Genomic DNA, 20,835 nt, shown 5'->3' with positions numbered 1-20,835 from the left:
GCCTCCCACTGCATCCCCTTGCAGACCTGGGCCCTGTCTGCTGCTCCTTCTGGGGTCTCACCTGAAATCTGTTTTTTTTTTTTTTAAAGATGGGGTTTCACCATGTTGATCAGGCTGGTCTTGAACTCCCGACCTCAGGTGATCCGCCCGCCTTGGCCTCCAAAGTGCTTGGATTATAGGCGTGAGCCACCGAACCTGGCCAAATCTGTGTGTTTTGAAGTCTGGCCACTAGCCTAGCCCAGTGGCCTGTTCATGGGGCTCAGCACTCACCAGGGACTTCTGTGGCCCCTCGGGGCTGCCCTGTTGGCTTCCCGGTAGCTCAAGGACCAGAAGGTTCTCTCCTCCTACACAGCGGAGCAAGGCCAGGCTGGCCCAGAGGCAGAGGCAGAGACAGGGACCGGCAGAGATTGGGAGGACTCGTTTATTCAAGGCACGGTCATAGCATAACAAGAAGGTTCAGCATTCTGGCACATTCCTTTAGTGGTGGTGGCCAAGGTTAGCCCACACCCCCCACCGGGGGCCCCAGAGGACGCAACGCTGCTGACAGGCACTTTGCTTCCGGGGCAGCGGAGGGTCAGGCAGGCGGGCGCGGGGCCACTGGGGCCCCTCCTGGAGGCTCTAGGCAGTACCGGTTCCTGGGCGGCAGCTCCTTCTAGAAGATTAAGTCTGGGGGCATGATTTGGTGGAGGGGGATGGGGCAGCTGGGAAGTGGCTGGTGGAGGAATGGGATGGCTGTAGGTGGGGGGGCAATGGGCGAGGCAGGTGTGAGAGAGGCAGGAGGTGCCTGAGAGGGCCTGCATGTGGTTGGGGGGAGCTAAAAGATGTCCCCCACACCGCCCTGCATTGACCGTGGGAGGTCCGGATGGAGCCAACTGCTGCGGGGCTTTGCTGGTTCCCCGAAGAGTGGACTCTGGAACCCTCCCCACATTCTCATCACCTTCTCTCAGAGCCAGGGTGCACAGGACCCAGGTTCAGAGGGAGAAGCCCCCGGCCATCCTGCCACACTGTCTGCCAGGACCTTTTCCATATGTGGCTTCCACAGTCTGGCAGGGGCTGCAGGGACTGGGGGCAGGTGCCAGGAAGCTGTGCCCAGTGAAGGAGAGGCCCCAGGCCAGCTTCTGGTGGGACCGCCACCTCCCCACTGCGTGCCAAGCTCCTGCTGGGCCTGACCACTCTGCTGGGAGTGTCCTTTCTCCTTGTTGGTTGGTGAAATTCCAGGGGAAAGGGGTCCTATGGGGCCTGGGTGTGTAGGGGCCAGGCTAGGTAGCATGACCCCCTTATTCCTAGCTGGACAAGGAATGGGCAAGACAGCCTCTCCCCAGCAGACCCAAGCTCTAGGAAAGATTCCCCCATGCCAAAATGTGGGCCATGTCCTGAGGATACAGCAGTTTCTGCCCATTGAGCACGGTTTCTCACCTGTGGTGAAGCTTGGAGCTTCTGGGGCTGGGGTGGGGCAAAGATGGGGTAGGAACAGGGCCTAGGTGGTCTGAGTTCAGGGCAGCCAGGTGCCTGGGCCTGGTGGAGGCGCTCAGGTGAGGTGAGCCTGGGGCCAACCTTCAGCAGGTTGGTGGCAGGGACCCAGACCTTTGGAGGAGGAGGCTGAAGAGGCCCTGGAGCACACAGACCCCATTCAGCTTGGCTTGTTCTGGTTCACTGAGGCCCTCACTGGCCCTTCTCATGTCCTCCCTGGCTGGGCTGCGTGGTGGTCCCGATGACAGCCCATCCCAGAGGCAGAGGCCTGTTCTCACCGGCAATGGCAAAGTTCTGAGTGTCACCAGCACTGTTCGGAATTCAGCTCCCCCAGGTCTCAGGTGCTGGCAGCCCTGGGAGGGCAGCCTTGCTTCTCCAGAAAGGGCTTCTCCTGGAGCACGTGGCTCTCCCTCCACCCCACCCCCGGCAGTCCTGGGGTGACAGCATGATTGAAGCATCTGCAGTGTCTGAACCAGGCCACACTGGAGGCCGCTTGGGTGGTCTTCAGGGCAGGGTGCAGGGGCAGCCCAGAGAAGGGAGGAAGGGTCCTATTTGGGACACAAGTGATGGTCAGTCCCTCAGTTTGAAGCATGGGCTTCTAACCCTAAAGTACTGCCCATCTCGGCCAAGCTGGGGGCCCAGGCACTCAGTTGGGTAGGAGGCAGGAGACTCTTTTAGTGGCCACATCTTTGGCTTTGAGGGTCTTCTCTTTAGGCCCTGGGGCTTGGGGAGGTATAGCTGGTTTCCCACCACCCAGAGTTTAGGGGAGAAGACCCCCTTCCATGAATTCAGCCTCTGTCTCACCCCACCTTGTGTTACCCAGCAAGGACTAGCCAAGGTTTCCTTCTGAAAAATGCACACAGGTCTCCTTTGATGAGCTCCAGGTGATCACGCTCTAGCTACCCTTGTACGAACAGAAAGGAGAAGCGCCTCTGCCCTGCTGCTCCTGGGGACATCGAGGAGGGCAGAAGAGCAGGAAAGGGTGGAGTTACCTCTTCTCAGGTCTATGTTTTCCATTGCCCCTTGCTCGGGAGGGTGCAGAAACTTTCTCTTTACAGCTGCCCGTGCAGGGAGCCCCGTGATGAGGTGGCCTTCCGTGTCCTGTTAATGTGCCCCATGCATGTACCTTTGCCTCCTCAGACTGCAGGGGAGGAATGGGCCGGGGCTGGGGGGAGGAGCAGCAGCAGGAGCTCCTTGGAAGGGCAGCTGATGTGGAGTGGTGATGACCCCAGAGAGCCTTCGGCGGCCTCTTTCTGCCTCCTCCCTTAGGCATGCCATCTCCATCTTGGCCCCAGGAAGGGACCCCAGCATTCGGTCTCTGTGCCGGGGCTCCGGCCACCTCTCTCAAGACATGGGCTTGCCTGTATCCTCCATCCCTTCCCAGGCTCCCTCAGCACTGCTGAGCACCCCCAGTTCTGGCTGGGCAGCAGGTCGGGCCCCCCCATGCGGCCCATGGCTGGGGTGACAGATGTCTCCACTGGGGGCTTCTCAAAGTCTGCAGGAGGTAGTGGGGGCGTCCAGGCCACCCTCCTGCCTCCCCCCGCCAGGCCCTCCCCTGGCCCCTCAACACGTCGCCAGCGGAGGCCTCAGGTCCAGGTCAGTGGTACTGGTTCTGGCCCTCCAGTTCCAGCCCTTCCTGGAACTGGGCCGAGTCTAGCTCCCCCGCAAAGCCCCTCAGACCACTCTCTTCTTCTCCCTCTTCCGGCTGGTTATTCATGGTGCCATAGGTGTGCCTGGCTGGGGAGGAGGCTGGGGTCAGGTTCAGCTCGGGTTCTTGCAGCACGGTGGCCACATAGAGCTGCTTGGGATAGAGACAGGAGACAGGAGCGAGGTCACATCCGGAGCAAGGCCCTAGGCACACCCTCTCCTCCCACGGCTGACCCATCTCCTCTGTCTCCTCCAAACCTTGGAGCCTACCTTCTTCCCCAGCAGCCTGGGTCCTGTCTGTCTCACCCGCCTAGTTGTTCTTGATCATTTAATGAGCATCTAGGCACTCCCAGGGCTAGTGGCGGGACTCCCCACTCCTAGTCCACTGCTCCTTTAGAACGTGTTCATTCACTCTTGCTTCCAAGTCAAGCTGCACCCAGGGGAGGGGACATGAGGCTCCCCTCCGCTGGGGTCTGGAGAGACCCCCTTTCCTGAACTAGTGCACTTTCTAATACAGCTCAGAGGCGCATTCAGAACGCCCTGGGGATCCGTCACTGTTGGCCTATCCTCAGGGTGTGGAACTGCTAGCGGAGACTTTGGTCATATAACCTATCACACCCAGGAATGGTCTCCATGCCCGGAAGGGCAGCAGACTAGAAAAACACAGCAGTACTAGGAAAAAGAGCCATTGTCACTCTCTGAAGTGGCTCTTAAACCATCTCCTTATTTTGAAAATGGGTAATTAGGGAGTGGAATGAAACCTTTCCCATGGGAGTTTATTTCAGTGAAACCAAATGGCCCTGGTGGAAGGAACAGCTTTCCTACAAAAGAACCTAGACATTTGCATGGCACCCAGGTAAACCATCGAGATGGCCTTTTGGTCATAAAGCGGAAAATGTCAACTGAACAACGGAAAAATCCATCTGCCATTCTCCTAATGAGAGGGTCATGTTGACATCATTAACGACTGGGAATTAACGGGATGTTACATCTCTCTGGGTGTAAACTGCAGCACTACCTGTAATGTGCTCTAGCCCCATGTTGAACTTGAATCTATCGAGCCATCAGATCTAACTTCCAGTGTTCAGAGAATACAAGGAGATCATGGAACCCGTCATAAGACATCATGAACAGCCAGAAAAATCCAGGTGAACATTCTGCAGGACTACTGGCTTGGTCTCTCCAGGTCATTTAAAAGGGACTGTGCTAAAATAAAAGGGACATGAACCCCTGATGCACAGGTGCTAGATTTAATATTGGTTTGGACAAGCTCTAAAAGAGCCTTCTGGAACAATTAGGGCAATTTGAATATGCACTGGATATTTGAAGAGATCAGAAATTTATATATGTGGAAAGACACTGTTCACTAAAAATGCAGGTTATAGGCCAGGCACAGTGGCTCACGCCTGTAATCCCAGCACCTTGGGAGGCTGAGGCAGGTGGATCAGCTGAGGTCAGGAGTTCGAGACCAGCCCGGCCAACATGGTGAAATCCCGTCTCTACTAAAAATACAAAAATTAGCTGGATGTGGTGGCAGGTGCCTGTAATCCCAGCTACTCAGGAGGCTGAGCAGGAGAATCACTTGAACCCAGGAGACGGAGGTTGCAGTGAGCTGAGATGGTGCCACTGTACTCCAGCCTGGGCAACAGAACAAGACTGTCTCAAAAAAAAAAAAAGTTTATAAAACAATATGTGTTGTCACCCTCTTAGTGCCGTGGGCAGTGCATTGGTCTTATAGAGCAGTATGTCCAGTACTATTTCATTTGAGCAAAACTATGTAAATCACATACAATTACCTGAAAGAGATACATAACATATACATATCTGGAAGAAGGTACACTATCAGTGGTCATCTCTGGGTGTGGGAATATGGACTTTTTATTTCCTTATTTCTGCTTATCCTTTCCCCTCCCTGTAATGATGCATGATGTTCACACAGCCCTGTTGTAATAAGGCAAGATTTAAAAAATAAATCCTAGTCATGTGTTTTAAAAGCATAGGGTTTAGAATCAGATGGACCTGGTTCAAACTTTGTCCTGACACTTCCTTGCTTGGTGCCCTGGAGTCTACACTGACTGATCTTCTGAGCCTCCATTTGGGGATGAAAACCCCTACTGTGTGGGTTTACCGAAAGATTAAGAGAGAAAACAGCAAAGCGCCAGGCTCATAAGAAGATTTCAAACCCTCATTGCTAACAATCTTCCAAGAGGGGCCCTTTTGGAAGGGTCCCAGGAAAAGAGACTTTCTCACTCTGAAATCCTGGTCGTCTCTTCATTACCGAAGCACTTTCTCCTGTCCCCTGTCAGAGGTAATCTGTGCCTGTATGTAGGGTTTTTCAAAGTGAGGAAACCTGGCCCTCCGGTGACTTCTGGCCCTCTGCTGGTGTGTTGTCTGTGCTCTGTCACTGTGCACTCACACCCAGCTCTGCCCATGACTAAAGAAAGCCTCAGCTCCCCGAGGGCCCTGCTGTCCACTCTGTTTCCACCATGCCAAAAACTGTCTTCAGTCCCCAAGCTACGGTCTATCTATCTTCCAGGGCTTTCCACAGGCTGTTCCTTGTCCTTGAAAGCTCTTGCCCCATACCCTACTTCACTTGGCATCCCACATGCCCATTCCTGGGGTCGGATTCGACGCTTCCTCCTCTGGGATGCTTTCACTGAGTGCCAGGCTGGCTGGCACCCTTCTTCAGAGCTCCTCCGAGGTGCTCTGGCCTTGGGGCACAGGCTGACCCCAGTACCCAGCTCAGTGTGTGCATTGGTGGCCCTGCAGCTGCATTTGTGGTAGGGGTGCAGGTGGGTGTTCATGCCCATGCCCCTCCAGGCCGAGCCACCATCTGAAAGCCAGCACCCAGCCTGCGAGCCCTGCACTCCAAGCCAGCCTCTCCGCAGGCAGACCGGCTCGCTCATTCAGCGTCCCTGCCTTACCATCAGTGCAGATTTATAATAGTTCCCAGAAGCTCTGTCTGCGTCGCTTTGCCTGCACCTGTGCCCTTGGGGGCAGCCTTGGGTCCTGAGACCAAGCCTCAGCAGGCCCCCCTGCGTCTACATGACCGAGGTCGCTGAGGTCTGGGCCTCCCTGACCAAGTACTTGCTCTCTGGGTGGCTTCCAGACAATGCCGAGTACATGGTGGCTCTTCTCTTTTCCCCACTCTTCAGCCAGGGCCACGGCAGCATTTTGACCTGGGCCAAGTCCTGCTGCGTCAGAGGAGGGAGCCCAGGGGTCCCCCATCTCCTCCCCTATACCCAGAGCGGGCACCAAATGCTGGCATCCCCCACAATGCCACTGGAGCAGACCACCCCTGCAAGCACCACCCTCCTGACCTGTCCCCGAGACTCAGGACTCACGAGGGAAGTGGGCGTGGAGGAGGTGCTGCTTGGCTCCATGTCAAACACCGTCTGGATCTCCTCCTCCTCGGGCTGCAGCAGGGAGAGGTGGCGGGTTACCAGATGGGGGTCTGCTCTTTGCCCCTCCCCCCACATCCAGAGGATCCTCAACTCCACACCTGGGCTTCTCACCACCTTGGAACTCAACTAATCTTCTGTCTTTCCAGACCTTCAGCCTGGCAAGACTGAAGCCCAGGGGGACAGAGAGAGGGCTGGGATGCGAGGGAGTCCCTTTTGGAATGTTCTATTCCCAAGGACCATCGTGGGGGGAAGTAAGCAGAGGAGGGACTGAGGTTCAAAGACAAGCCTGCTTAGACTCCAGGAGAAGCCTTGACTTCAGCACTGTTGTCTGGACTCCTATGGCTTCCCTTCTAGTTTGGACAGAAGCCTATACCAACGCACCCTAGGTTCCTGGCCATCCTCCTTCTCTAGAGTGGACACTTGGGCAACCCAAGCACATGACGCTGCTGTATTAGAAAGACAGAGCCAGTGGGTCATTCGCGCTGGCCCTTCACTAACTGGCACTCCAGCCAGGCATGGAAGAGGAAGGCTGGGCAGAGAGGGCAGCCTGTGCTCATGCCCAGAGCCCTGGACACAGAGACATCAGAAGCAAGGAGATCCTCCTCCAAGTCCCTCCTCTGGCTCAGTCAGGTGTCAGTCCTTAAAATCAGCTTCTTTTCCTTTATATATATTCATTTAAAAAGGAAACGATTCAGCTGGGTGCGGTGGCTCACGCCTGTAATCCCAGCACTTTGGGAGGCCGAGGTGGGTGGATCACGAGGTCAGGAGTTCAAGAGCAGCCTGGCCAAGATGGTGAAACTCTGTCTCTACTAAAAATACAAAAATTAGCCGGGCCTGGTGGTGGGCGCCTGTAATCCCAGCTACTCGGAGGCTGAGGCGAGAATTGCTTAACCCAGGAGGTGGAGGTTGCAGTGAGCTGAGATCATGCCACTGCACTCCAGCCTGGGAGACAGAGCGAGATTTCATAAAAAAAAAAAAAAAAAAAAGGAAACGATTCACTATTATAAACAGAAAACTGTGTGTCAGTTGTCATAAGCAGAAAGTTAATGTTAAATACATAACCATGAAAAATGAAAAATTATGTTGTGATCCACTAGAAATCACTCCAGTGCCCCAGGATAGACATCCATTCTGGAAAATGCTGAGCTGGAACACACAGTTGTTGGCATGGCTCTAAAAGGGCATGGATTGGCTCCCTTCTCCTAATGCGTAGGCTGGACCCTCTGCCAACAGCCAAAGGAGTCATGTGGGGCAGGGGCCACCTCCAAACATGGCAGCCTCAAGTTCAACAGCCTAGGGTCTTAAAGGAGAGAAAATGATAATCCCCCTTTTCCAGATCATCATCAACTCCCCCGACAACCTCCTTTGCTCCATCATCTCTCTTAGCCTCCAGTCCTTGGAGGCTCACAGCTCAGTGGCTGCACTGGACTCACATCGCAGGAAGGATGGGCCAGCAGCCTGCAGTTTGGAGGAGGTGTCAGAGGGCAGAAAAGGAGAGGACAGTTGTCTTCTGGAGAGGGGACAGGGTCTAAGCTGGTGCAAGGCATGCATACATGCACACTGGGCTCCATGCTCTACGGTCAGAGAGAAAGGCGAGACCCTTTTGTCCTCTGGTGCTATGGGAGCCCAGGAGGGTATCCTACAGCTCTGTCCCCCCGGGACCAGGAGAACCAGTAGAGGAAGGGCAGGCTGGCAACTCACCTCGTAGTCGGTGACCATCCGAAGCTTCCCCAGAAAAATGCCAACAAAGGCAATTAATATGGAAACGAGGAGGGTGGACACAGAAAAGATGGTGATGGCATGGAGAGAGCCTGCCAAAGAGAAGAAAGGGCCATGGGCAGGAGTCTGCCAGCTGAGATGCCACCCCAACAGGCAGATGCCTGGGGACCGTGACGCACCACCGTGAGGGCTTTGACCTTGCCCAGTCCTCCTCTGATAACAATGGCATCAAGGAGTCTGACACAATAACATCATCCCTTTGTCTATTTGACAAGTTTAGAATTTGGCATCTTGTGGAGTCCATGATAAAATATTTTAATTGACTTCAGTACCCACTTCAGTGCCCGTTCAACGTATCCTTCCTGACCTGTCAGTCACCTCCAACACCACGGTCCCTGGAAAGTATCTATGAGTGACCATTTCCGCCAGTGCCCCCAACACCATCTCTGACCTACACCTTTCCCTGCAAGCCCTTTTGAAGTGAGCATGCTCAGTCATCTCTGCTGATGGCACAGAGAGGACATCTAGAAGGTAAAAGTCACCTACGTTGCATTTGGGAATATTTGGTACCCCCTACCTTTTTTTTTTTGAGATGAGAGTCTTGCTCTGACACCCAGGCTGGAGTGCACTGGCATGATCTTGGCTCACTGCAACCTCTGCCTCCTGGGTTCAAATGATTCTTCTGCCTCAGCCTCCTAAGTAGCTGGGACTACAGGTGCATGCCACCATGCCCAGCTAATTTTTTGTATTTTTAGTAGAGATGGGGTTTCATTGTGTTAGCCAGGATGGTCTCTGTCTCCTGACCTCGTGATCCACCCGCCTTGGCCTCCCAAAGTGCTGAGATTACAGGTGTGAGCCACCGCACCCGGCCTATTTGGTCCCTTTTTTATGGCAGCAGTTTTCTAACTAGGTAAATATTTTTAAAATCACGCTTTACAGTCAAAGATCACTGCTTAATGATGCTTACTGCAGTGTTTTTATATTAGCAAAAAATTGTAAATCTCAATATCCAATCATGGAGAACGGACTAAAACTGGCAACCACGGAAAGGCACCTAGATGTTCAGTCTTTTAACAACCTCGGAAACTGCTCAGAACATTGCGTTCAGTACAAAACCTCAGGGTACAGGACTGAATGTTACAATGTGGATGATCACAGTTTTGTAAAGTAACAACAGACCAACAGCTCCCTCTCGACGCTCCCACCTAAAGCACATGCCTGGAAGTGGGGCTGGGAACGAGAGACACCAGGCTCTGGGTGAGATGATGGGTCATTTACATGTTAGTCTTTATATTTTTTTCTATTTTTCATAATAAACATGCAGTCCTTTATTCTTTTTTTTTTCCCCCAAAGCCAGACTTCATTACAATCCATGCAGTCCTTTATTCTTAGAAAAAAGCATTATGGAAAAAAATGAAGTCTGAGAGGTGGCAGGGAAAGGCTAGCGGGATAAGCCATTGGGGTTGACAGCAAATGAGTAAGACACATATATGACTGAGAGCCAACCCCATGGGTGCTACCATGGCAGGGAGAGAAAAGAAAACACCACCTCTTCTCGTCACCTTGGAACTCAACTCAGCTTCTGTCTTTTCAGACCTTCAGCCTGGCAAGACTGAAGCCCAGGGGGAATGACAGGGAGAGAAAAGAAAATGCCACCTCTTCCTTCTCCTACCACTGAGAAGGTTAAGGTCAAGTGTCCCGAGGGAAGGGCAGTGGGGCTGGGGGTTGCTGGGGGGCATAGGTGCCTGCAAGGGGAGAAAGCTGAGGGATTTCTAATCTGTGGCCTGCAGGGACTGCTTCCAGGAGGGTGTCTCTGAGCTCCCCTGGGCAGGGACAGCAGCTCTGTGAAACTAAAGAGCGAGGCAAAGGCTGGCCACTACTGCAGTCTCCAGTTCCTCTTCCAGGTTTTTGGCAACCCCCAAAACCAGGCATCTACCACTGAGCGTGGGGCTCATACCTATAATTCCAGCACTTTGGGAGGCCTAGGCGGGAGGATCGCTTGAGCCCAGGAATTCAAGACCAGCCTGGCCAACATAGTGAGACCTCATCTCTACAAAATTAAAAAAAATTAGCCAGTCATGATGGCTCATGCCCGTCGTCCCAGCTACCAGGGAGGCTGAGGTGGCAGAACTGTTTGAGCCCGGGAGGTCAAGGCTGTAGTGAGCTGTGATTGCACCACTGCACTTCAGCCTAGGCAACAGAGCAAGACCCTGTTTCAAAAAATAAAATTAAAAAATAAAACAAAACAAAAAACCAGGCATCTTATAGGATCCCAGAGGAAATGTCATGGGAACCGAGCTTCCCAATAGCTGATATTCTATTTCCTGAGTGTCTGGAGTTAGAATGAAGGAGTATGAGGTTTCCCACCCTGAGCGTTGGAAACCCAGAGTCAGACCCGTGGACCATGTTGATCTAGGCCCTCCCCTTAGCCTCGAAGCTCTGCTGAGACTTGAACACAGGCCCTTTAGGCCCAGAGAAGTCATTGGATGTGGCCAGGTCTGGTGAGCAGCATCTTGCCCCGCCTGGGCTTTTCTCCTCTAACAGGGTCAGTGTTGAGGAACTCACAGAGCAGTGGGGCAGGCGGAGTGGGCTCTCCAGGCAGGCTCGATACTTACCCAGCCGCAGGATGGAGAAGAACAGCATCCAGAACAGACCCAAGAGCGGCGCGAAGATAGCCTGGGAGACGGCGGCCATGTGGATCTGCTCGTTCAGCTTGGTGGGTGCGAAGGAGTAGTACATGTTATAGCGATCCGTCAGGTGCTTCATGCACAGGTAGAGCAGTCCTGGGGGCCAAAGGCGGAGACTTACTCAGTGGCCCCTTCAATCAGGACCTTTGTGGCTCCAGTGTCTCCACAGGCCTGAGAGCCAGATCCAGGGCTGTCAGAGTCACAGCAGCCAAGGATGGGTTGGGGGAGCTCCATGGTGCTGACCTCTGGGACCAGCAGCTTCCCTTGGGCCCCCAGAACTGATTCTTCCAGCTTGGTGAAGAGTCGTTCACTCATGCATTCATTCAGCAAACATTTCGTTTCAGCAGCCATCCAACCTCAGCTCCCCCGCACCCCCAGCTTGGCCCTAGCCCTGACACCTCCCCATCACAGGTTCCTTCGTGCTCCAGGAGGTGGCTGATATTGTGGGGCTCAATTTCTCCTCTCCATCTGTGGGTGTGCAGCCCTTGGGCATGCCTCGGAGATGACTCACCAAAAGGCACGATGATAGGGCAGGTAATGCTGTACGCCATCACCACGCTGAACACGTTCATCATCCATGCGTACTCACGCCCAAACTGGAAGTCGATAGCCTGGTTCTGGGGCAGAAGGCAGGTGTCACCCTGAGGTGGCCCAGTCCCCTTGTCTTGGCTACTTCTGTGGTTCCTCATCAGCCTCCTGGCAGCTCAGGCCTGGAGGCAGCCTCCTTTCTAGCCCAGGAGACCAAGGTGCCCCACCACCACCCATCCTCATTATCCCTCCCACCTCAAGCCCCTTGGGGCTTCTAGCAGGCCCTATTCCTGTCACCCTCCCAAGGGAAACTGAGGGTTGTGCTCTGTGAAGGGCCAGCCTGTACCTTTCTGATGTTGACTCTCTCTGGCTCCGATCTAGAGAAGAAGAGGCGGGTGCTGTACCAGAAGAGTGACCCCAGACGCAGTAGCTCCATGCCTGTGCCAAGTAAAGCTGCCGTGATCACATAGTTGACAAAGAAGGCGCCATTGTCTGGCAGGAACACACACCTGGGCAGTCGGGGAGAGGGCGGGCGGGAACAGAAGTCACGGGGAAAAGGAGAGACGTTAAAAGAGGGGAGAGAGGAGAGCAGCAGAGGAAATGGGAGTGGGGGTGGAGATACAGAAACAGGCAAGAAGAGTAACATTTCTTCTCTTTCTCTCTCCTATAATACGTATGTCCCCAACCCAATTAAGTTAACAAGCGGGCCATTGAGCAGGGAGGGGCGGGGACCACATAAAGCCCGGTTGTGTTAGGGGATACATGCATTGGCTTGATCCAAAGCAAGGTGTCTGACCCAGGTCCAAAGACTCTGGAGAATCCATGAGTGGGTTTCTGGGGGTCTGTAAACTAGGATGGGAAAAAAATAACGTCTTTATTTTTATGAATCTTCAACTGAAATTTAGCATTTTCTTGCATGAAGAATGTGGGCAATATGGTGGGGCATGGTGGCTCACAACTGTAATCCCAGCACTTTGGGAGGCCGAGGTGGGTGGATCACCTGAGGTCAGGAGTTTGAGACCAGCCTGGCAAACATGGTGAAACCCCATCTCTACTAAAAAATATCTTGATCCTTGTCTTATAGAGCAAGTTATGGAAGTTTGCATCTCATTTGCATGTCTTTGAAAATTGGGATTCTCAACAATTGTTACCATAAAAACAAAAACATTTGAAATTGGCAGAATGTCCCACATGGTCTGCATGTTACTTTGTTGAAGATCCCCCTAGTTTAATGTTCTTATCCAATAAGTCATATCAGCTTTTATACTGATGTTTTTAAGATAGTAAAATGTAACTTTAGCTCACCTATATAAAAAATGCACTATCAGCTGGGCATGGTGATTCATGCCTGTAATCTCAGCATTTTAGGAGGCCAAGGTGGGCAGATCACTTGTGGCCAGGAGTTCGAGACCAGCGTTGCTAATATGGTGAAACCCTATCTCTACTAAATATATAAAAATTAGCCTGGCATTGTGGCATTCGCCTGTAATCCTAGCTACTCGAGAGGCTGTGGTGGGAGAATTGCTTGAATCCTGGAGGTAGAGGCTGTAGTAAGCCGAGATTGCACCACTGCACTCCAGCTGGGTGACAGAATGAGACTTGGTCTCAAAAAAAAAAAAAAAAAAAGCAATATCTTGTTATTGATGTGTTTATAAAAACTATGTCAAAAATTTGATTTTTAAAATATCTTGATAACTATAATTCAGTATAATTGGTTTTCTTTGTAATTCATGTATTTTGTGCACGTAAAGACATCATTCAGAGTACATGTAAAACTGGCAGAATCTGAATAAGCTCTGCAGATTGGACCAGTGTCAATATCCTGGTTTTGCTATTGCACTATAATTATGCACAATGCTTCCACTGGGGGACACTGCATAAAGGGCTCATGAAACACCCACCCCCATACTGTTTTGGGACAACTTCTTGTGAATATACAATTATTTCAAAAACATCATTCTGAGAAGGAGTCCCTGGGCTTAACCAGATTGCCGAAGAGATCTCAACACAGGAAAGGTAATGAGTCTGCCCAGTGAGGAGGTTCACAAGCATTTGTCCACACTTCTGTGAGCAAATTTGGGTGCTGGACTCAGGGCAGAGCACATATGCCCACTCCAGTGAGTGCACACAGCAGCCCTGGTGGACACGTGGGAGTACTCACTGGAACCTGATGGAGGCCTGCTCTAGATAGTAGATGTCAAAGAGCCAGCGGAGAAAGACATCCAAACTAGAAGCAAAAACAAGGCAGGCCTGTTAGTTAGCAAACCTGAGCTAAGGCTGAGGGTTCAACCATTCTCCCTTGCCCAATCTCCAAAGACCCTTGCTTTATTCCAGCTGGCCAGTCCACACCTCCACTCTGCCTTCTTAGTGCTGGGCTGTCCTGGTCCCGAAACCTTTGGCCTTTGAGCTCAACAGGCCACATCCTCCAGCAAACCTGGGCCAGTTTGCAAAACTGTGAGCAAATATTTCTCTCACGGTACTCACTTGTGTCTCTCACAGTATTCACCCATGTCTCTCACAGTACTTACTCATTTCTCCGACAGTACTCACTTGTGTCTCTCACAGTACCCACTCATGTCTCTCACAGTACTCACTCATTTCTCTCGCAGTACTTATTCATTTCTCTCACAGTACTCACTCATGTCTCTCGCAGTACCCACTCGTGTCTCTCGCAGAACCCACTCGTGTCTCTTGCAGTACTCATTTCTCTCGCAGTACCCACTCATTTCTCTCACAGTATGCACTCGTGTCTCTCACAGTATCCACTTGTGCCTCTCGCAGTACCCACTCGTGTCTCTGACAGTACACACTCATTTCTCTCACAGTATGCACTCGTGTCTCTCACAGTACCCACTTGTGCCTCTCGCAGTACCCACTCGTGTCTCTGACAGTACACACTCGTGTCTCTCGCAGTACCCATTCGTGTCTCTCGCAGTACCCACTCGTGTCTCTGACAGTACCCACTCATTTCTCTCACAGTACGCACTCGTGTGTCTCACAGTACCCACTCGTGCCTCTTGCAGTACCCACTCGTGTCTCTGACAGTACCCACTCATTTCTCTCGCAGTACACACTCGTGTCTCTCGCAGTACGCACTCGTGTCTCTCGCAGTACGCACTCATGTATTTCGCAGTGCCCACTCATTTCTCTCACAGTATGCACTCGTGTCTCTCGCAGTACCCACTCGTGTCTCTGACAGTACCCACTCATTTCTCTCACAGTACGCACTCGTGTGTCTCACAGTACCCACTCGTGCCTCTTGCAGTACCCACTCGTGTCTCTGACAGTACCCACTCATTTCTCTCGCAGTACACACTCGTGTCTCTCGCAGTACGCACTCGTGTCTCTCGCAGTACGCACTCATGTATTTCGCAGTGCCCACTCATTTCTCTCACAGTATGCACTCGTGTCTCTCGCAGTACGCACTCATGTATTTCACAGTGCCCACTCATTTCTCTCACAGTATGCACTTGTGTCTCCCGCAGTACCCATTCGTATCTCTCGCAGTACCCATTTGTGTCTCTCGCAGTACCCACTCGTGTCTCTCACAGTACCCCCTCGTGTCTCTCGCAGTACCCACTCGTGTCTCTCGCAGTACCCACTCGTGTCTCTGAAAGTACCCACTCATTTCTCATACAGTACGCACTCGTGTCTCTCACAGTACCCACTCGTGTCTCTCGCAGTACCCACTCGTGTCTCTTGCAGTACGCACTCGTGTCTCTCGCAGTACCCATTTGTGTCTCTTGCAGTACCCACTCGTGTCTCTAACAGTACCCACTCATTTCTCTCGCAGTACACACTCGTGTCTCTCGCAGTACACACTCGTGTCTCTCGCAGTACCCATTCGTGTCTCTCGCAGTACCCACTCGTGTCTCTTGCAGTACCCACTCGTGTCTCTTGCAGTACGCACTCGTGTCTCTCGCAGTACACACTCATGTATTTCACAGTGCCCACTCATTTCTCTCACAGTACGCACTCGTGTCTCTCGCAGTACCCACTCGTGTCTCTGACAGTACCCACTCATTTCTCTCGCAGTACACACTCGTGTCTCTCGCAGTACCCATTCGTGTCTCTCGCAGTACCCATTTGTGTGTCTCGCAGTACCCACTCGTGTCTCTGACAGTACCCACTCATTTCTCTCACAGTACACACTCGTGTCTCTCGCAGTACCCATTCGTGTCTCTCGCAGTACCCACTCGTGTCTCTCGCAGTACGCACTCATGTATTTCGCAGTGCCCACTCATTTCTCTCACAGTACACACTCGTATGTCTCGCAGTACCCATTCGTGTCTCTCGCAGTACCCATTTGTGTCTCTCGCAGTACCCACTCGTGTCTCTGACAGTACCCACTCATTTCTCTTGCGGTACACACTCGTGTCTCTTGCAGTACCCACTCGTATCTCTCGCAGTACCCATTCGTGTCTCTCGCAGTACCCATTTGTGTCTCTCGCAGTACCCACTCGTGTCTCTGACAGTACCCACTCATTTCTCTCGCGGTACACACTCGTGTCTCTCGCAGTACCCACTCGTGTCTCTCGCAGTACGCACTCGTGTCTCTCGCAGTACGCACTCAGGTATTTCGCGGTGCCCACTCATTTCTCTCACAGTACGCACTCGTGTCTCTCGCAGTACCCACTCATGTCTCTGACAGTACCCACTCATTTCTCTCGCAGTACACCCTCGTGTCTCTCGCAGTACCCACTTGTGCCTCTCGCAGTACCCACTCGTGTCTCTGACAGTACACACTCGTGTCTCTCGCAGTACCCATTCGTGTCTCTCGCAGTACCCACTCGTGTCTCTGACAGTACCCACTCATTTCTCTCACAGTACGCACTCGTGTGTCTCACAGTACCCACTCGTGCCTCTTGCAGTACCCACTCGTGTCTCTGACAGTACCCACTCATTTCTCTCGCAGTACACACTCGTGTCTCTCGCAGTACCCATTTGTGTCTCTCGCAGTACGCACTCGTGTCTCTCGCGGTACGCACTCATGTATTTCGCAGTGCCCACTCATTTCTCTCACAGTATGCACTCGTGTCTCTCGCAGTACGCACTCATTTCTCTCACAGTACGCACTCGTGTCTCTCGCAGTACCCACTCGTGTCTCTCGCAGTACCCACTCGTGTCTCTGACAGTACCCACTTGTGTCTCTTGCAGTACCCATTCATGTCTCTCGCAGTACCCATTCATGTCTCTCGCCGTACCCATTCGTGTCTCTCGCAGTACCCACTCGTGTCTCTGACAGTACCCACTCATTTCTCTCACAGTACACACTCGTGTCTCTCGCCATACCCATTCGAGTCTCTCGCAGTACCCATTCGTGTCTTTCGCAGTACCCACTCGTGTCTCTGACAGTACCCACTCATTTCTCTCGCAGTACACACTCGTGTCTCTCGCAGTACCCATTCGTGTCTCTTGCAGTACCCATTCGTGTCTCTCGCAGTACCCACTCGTGTCTCTGACAGTACCCACTCATTTCTCTCGCAGTACACACTCGTGTCTCTCGCAGTACCCATTTGTTTCTCTCGCAGTACCCATTCGTGTCTCTCGCAGTACCCACTCGTGTCTCTGACAGTACCCACTCATTTCTCTCGCAGTACACACTCATGTCTCTCGCAGTACCCATTCGTGTCTCTCGCAGTACCCATTTGTGTCTCTCGCAGTACCCACTCGTGTCTCTAACAGTACCCACTCATTTCTCTCGCAGTACACACTCGTGTCTCTCGCAGTACCCACTCGTGTCTCTCGCAGTACCCACTCGTGTCTCTTGCAGTACGCACTCGTGTCTCTCGCAGTACACACTCATGTATTTCACAGTGCCCACTCATTTCTCTCACAGTACGCACTCGTGTCTCTCACAGTACCCACTCGTGTCTCTGACAGTACCCACTCATTTCTCTCGCAGTACCCACTCGTGTCTCTCGCAGTACCCACTCGTGTCTCTGACAGTACCCACTCATTTCTCTCGTAGTACACACTCGTGACTCTCGCAGTACCCATTTGTGTGTCTCGCAGTACCCACTCGTGTCTCTGACAGTACCCACTCATTTCTCTCACAGTACACACTCGTGTCTCTCGCAGTACCCACTCGTGTCTCTCGCAGTACCCACTCGTGTCTCTGACAGTACCCACTCATTTCTCTCGCGGTACACACTCGTGTCTCTTGCAGTACCCATTTGTGTGTCTCGCAGTACCCACTCGTGTCTCTGACAGTACCCACTCGTTTCTCTCACAGTACACACTTGTGTCTCTCGCAGTACCCATTCGTGTCTCTCGCAGTACCCACTCGTGTCTCTGACAGTACCCACTCATTTCTCTCGCGGTACACACTCGTGTCTCTCGCAGTACCCATTTGTGTGTCTCGCAGTACCCACTCGTGTCTCTGACAGTACCCACTCGTTTCTCTCACAGTACACACTTGTGTCTCTCGCAGTAGCCATTCGTGTCTCTCGCAGTACCCACTCGTGTCTCTCGCAGTACGCACTCATGTATTTCGCAGTTACCCACTCGTGTCTCTGACAGTACCCACTCATTTCTCTCACGGTACACACTCGTGTCTCTCGCAGTACCCACTCGTGTCTCTCGCAGTACCCATTCGTGTCTCTCGCAGTACCCATTTGTGTCTCTCGCAGTACCCACTCGTGTCTCTGACAGTACCCACTCATTTCTCTCACAGTACGCACACGTGTCTCTCACAGTACGCACTCGTGTCTCTCGCAGTACCCACTCGTGTCTCTGACAGTACCCACTCATTTCTCTCGCAGTACACACTCGTGTCTCTCGCAGTACCCATTCGTGTCTCTCGCAGTACCCGTTCGTGTCTCTTGCAGTACCCATTTGTGCCTCTCGCAGTACCCACTCGTGTCTCTTGCAGTACCCACTCATTTCTCTCGCGGTACACACTCGTGTCTCTCGCAATACCCACTCGTATCTCTCGCAGTACCCATTCGTGTCTCTCGCAGTACCCATTTGTGTCTCTCGCAGTACCCACTCGTGTCTCTGACAGTACCCACTCATTTCTCTCACAGTATGCACTTGTGTCTCTCGCAGTACCCATTCGTGTCTCTGACAGTACCCACTCATTTCTCTCGCAGTACACACTCGTTTCTCTCACAGTACCCATTTGTTTCTCTCGCAGTACCCATTCGTGTCTCTCGTGGTACCCACTCGTGTCTCTGACACTACCCACTCATTTCTCTCGCAGTACACACTCGTGTCTCTCGCAGTACCCATTCGTGTCTCTCGCAGTACCCACTCGTGTCTCTGACAGTACCCACTCATTTCTCTCACAGTACGCAGTCGTGTCTCTCACAGTACCCATTTGTGTCTCTTGCAGTACCCAGTCGTGTCTCTGACAGTACCCACTTGTGTCTCTGACAGTACCCACTCATTTCTCTCACAGTACGCACTTGTGTCTCTCACAGTACCCACTTGTGCCTCTCGCAGTACCCACTCGTGTCTCTGACAGTACCCACTCATTTCTCTCGCAGTACACACTCGTGTCTCTCGCAGTACCCACTCGTGTCTCTCGCAGTACGCACTCGTGTCTCTCGCAGTACGCACTCATGTATTTCGCAGTGCCCACTCATTTCTCTCACAGTACGCACTCATGTCTCTCGCAGTACCCACTCGTGTCTCTCGCAGTACTCACTCATGTCTCTCACAGTACTCTCTCCCTCTCTGAATTTCTATGGCTTTTTGGCTGTGTTGTTCCCATGTGGGGCTGTAGGTCAGCTGGTAAGCACGCCTTGTGTCCGTAGCCAGATGATAAGCTCTATGTTGGCCAAGCTCATGGCTGACACGTTAGTGCTTTTATGAAGCCTGGCTCATGCTATACCTATGACAGGCACGAGGCTGTCATTTGAGGAGTAGGTTTGCAGCAACCACAGGCAGGCCTCAGTATCTGAAGGAAGAGGTCTTAACCCTAAGGAGAGCCTGGCTAAGACAGGAGGGATAATTGGAAGTGCGGTACCTGGTCAGTCCCATAGAGGGCAGAATGACCACCATGAATACCAGAAAGATGTAGCACTTGTGTACCATGACCAGGTTCTGACTTGATCTAGAAGGAAACGAAGAGAAATATTCATCAGTGGGGATGGCCTAAGAAGAACCAAGGGGCTAACTACGTAATAGAGAGGAAGAGTTAGGTACGGTAGCTCACGCCTGTAATCCCAGCGCTTTGGGAGGCTAAGGCAGATGGATCATAAGGTCAGAAGATCGAGACCAGCCTTACCAACATGAAACCTTGTCTCTACTAATACAAAAATTAGCTGAGTGGGATGGTATGCGTCTGTAATCCCAGTTACTTGGGAGACTGAGGCAGGAGAATTGCTTGAACCTAGGAGGCAGAGGTTGTAGTGAGCTGGGATTGCACCACATCACTCCAGCCTGGGCAACAGAGCAAGTCTCCATCTCAAAAAAAGAAAAATAGAGAGGAAGAGAGACGCTGACATGGTGTGGCTCTGTGTCCCCACCCAAATCTCACCTTGTAGCTCCTGTAATTCCTATGTGTTGTGGGAGGGACTCAGTGGGAGATGACTGAATTATGGGGGTGTGTCTTTCCCATGCTGTTCTCATGATAGCGAATAAGTCTCGTGAGATCTGACAGTATTATAAGGGGGAGTTTCCCTGCACAAGCTCTCTTTGCCTGCTGCCTTCCACGTAACATGTTACTTGCTCCTCCTTGCCTGCCACCATGATTGTGAGGCTTCTCCAGCCATGTGGAACTGTAAGTCCAATAAACCTTTTTTCCTATCTAAATGGCCCAGTCTCGGGGATGTCTTTATCAGCAGTGTGAAAACGGACTAATACAGATGGATGTAGAGTAGAGGTCCGGGCTGGGAAATGGGTTTGATAGTGCATACTGACGCCATCTCCATACACCACTGTGAGCTGTGCTCCATCTGGGAGCGGCAGGAAAGAACAGCATGATCGACTAGTGATATCTGTGCTGGGCACAGGAAGGGACAGGAAGGCACAGATGTGCCACATAGTTGACATCTCTGTGTTAAAGAAACATTACCAAGAATACGCAAAATCCCTGCAGAGTTTCAGTGATCAATATAAGTCTTGTTCTTGGCCAGAGGAAAGGCCAGGAAGGCTTTCTGTTAGGACAAACCTTTTGGCTTGCTGCCTGGTGGAATGGTACAAACTTTTGGTGCAGGAAACAACTTTTGAGATACATGCAGCCTTCAAGCCAAAGTAGTGCCACCTGCCCAGGGTATGGCAAATACTTTCTACCCGGTGAGCCGCCACCATAGAACCATCAAGGCTAACAAATGGGAAAGCTCCTGATTGGGTCGAAGGTTGGCATGGTGTGGGCCATATGTGATGACAGTCACAGTGAGCTCGTGGGCCACTCTGTGTGGCCACAGTACTCT

At 52.2% G+C, this 20,835-nt stretch overlaps 1 protein-coding gene across 7 annotated transcripts in view; it reads right to left on the bottom strand.

The window, feature by feature from the left end:
- Positions 1-413: 413 nt before the first annotated feature.
- Positions 414-20,835, bottom strand: part of TMEM63C (transmembrane protein 63C) — a 143,703-nt gene continuing 123,281 nt past the window's right edge. For 4 of the 7 annotated variants that reach the window (XM_012476839.2, XM_064375061.1, XM_012476840.3 and 1 more), the window contains exons 18-25: positions 19,428-19,514; positions 13,617-13,682; positions 11,802-11,964; positions 11,439-11,544; positions 10,856-11,023; positions 8,223-8,332; positions 6,462-6,533; positions 414-3,268 (exon numbers count right to left, since the gene is read on the bottom strand). In XM_012476839.2, coding sequence (XP_012332262.1) covers positions 3,068-3,268; positions 6,462-6,533; positions 8,223-8,332; positions 10,856-11,023; positions 11,439-11,544; positions 11,802-11,964; positions 13,617-13,682; positions 19,428-19,514 — 973 coding nt within the window. In that variant the 3' untranslated portion in view covers positions 414-3,067. Of the gene's footprint in view, positions 6,297-6,461; positions 6,534-8,222; positions 8,333-10,855; positions 11,024-11,438; positions 11,545-11,801; positions 11,965-13,616; positions 13,683-19,427; positions 19,515-20,835 lie in introns of all 7 variants that reach the window. The other 3 variants (XR_001111430.2, XR_001111431.2, XM_012476842.2) reach the window with 3 other exon arrangements.

Source organism: Aotus nancymaae, unplaced genomic scaffold, assembly GCF_030222135.1.
Source record: "Aotus nancymaae isolate 86718 unplaced genomic scaffold, 86718_ANA_hifiasm-v0.15.2.pri h1tg000011l, whole genome shotgun sequence".
Lineage (NCBI taxonomy): Eukaryota > Metazoa > Chordata > Mammalia > Primates > Aotidae > Aotus > Aotus nancymaae.
The sequence above is the reverse complement of the archived record's forward strand: the minus strand, read 5'-3'. Positions and strand labels throughout refer to the sequence as shown.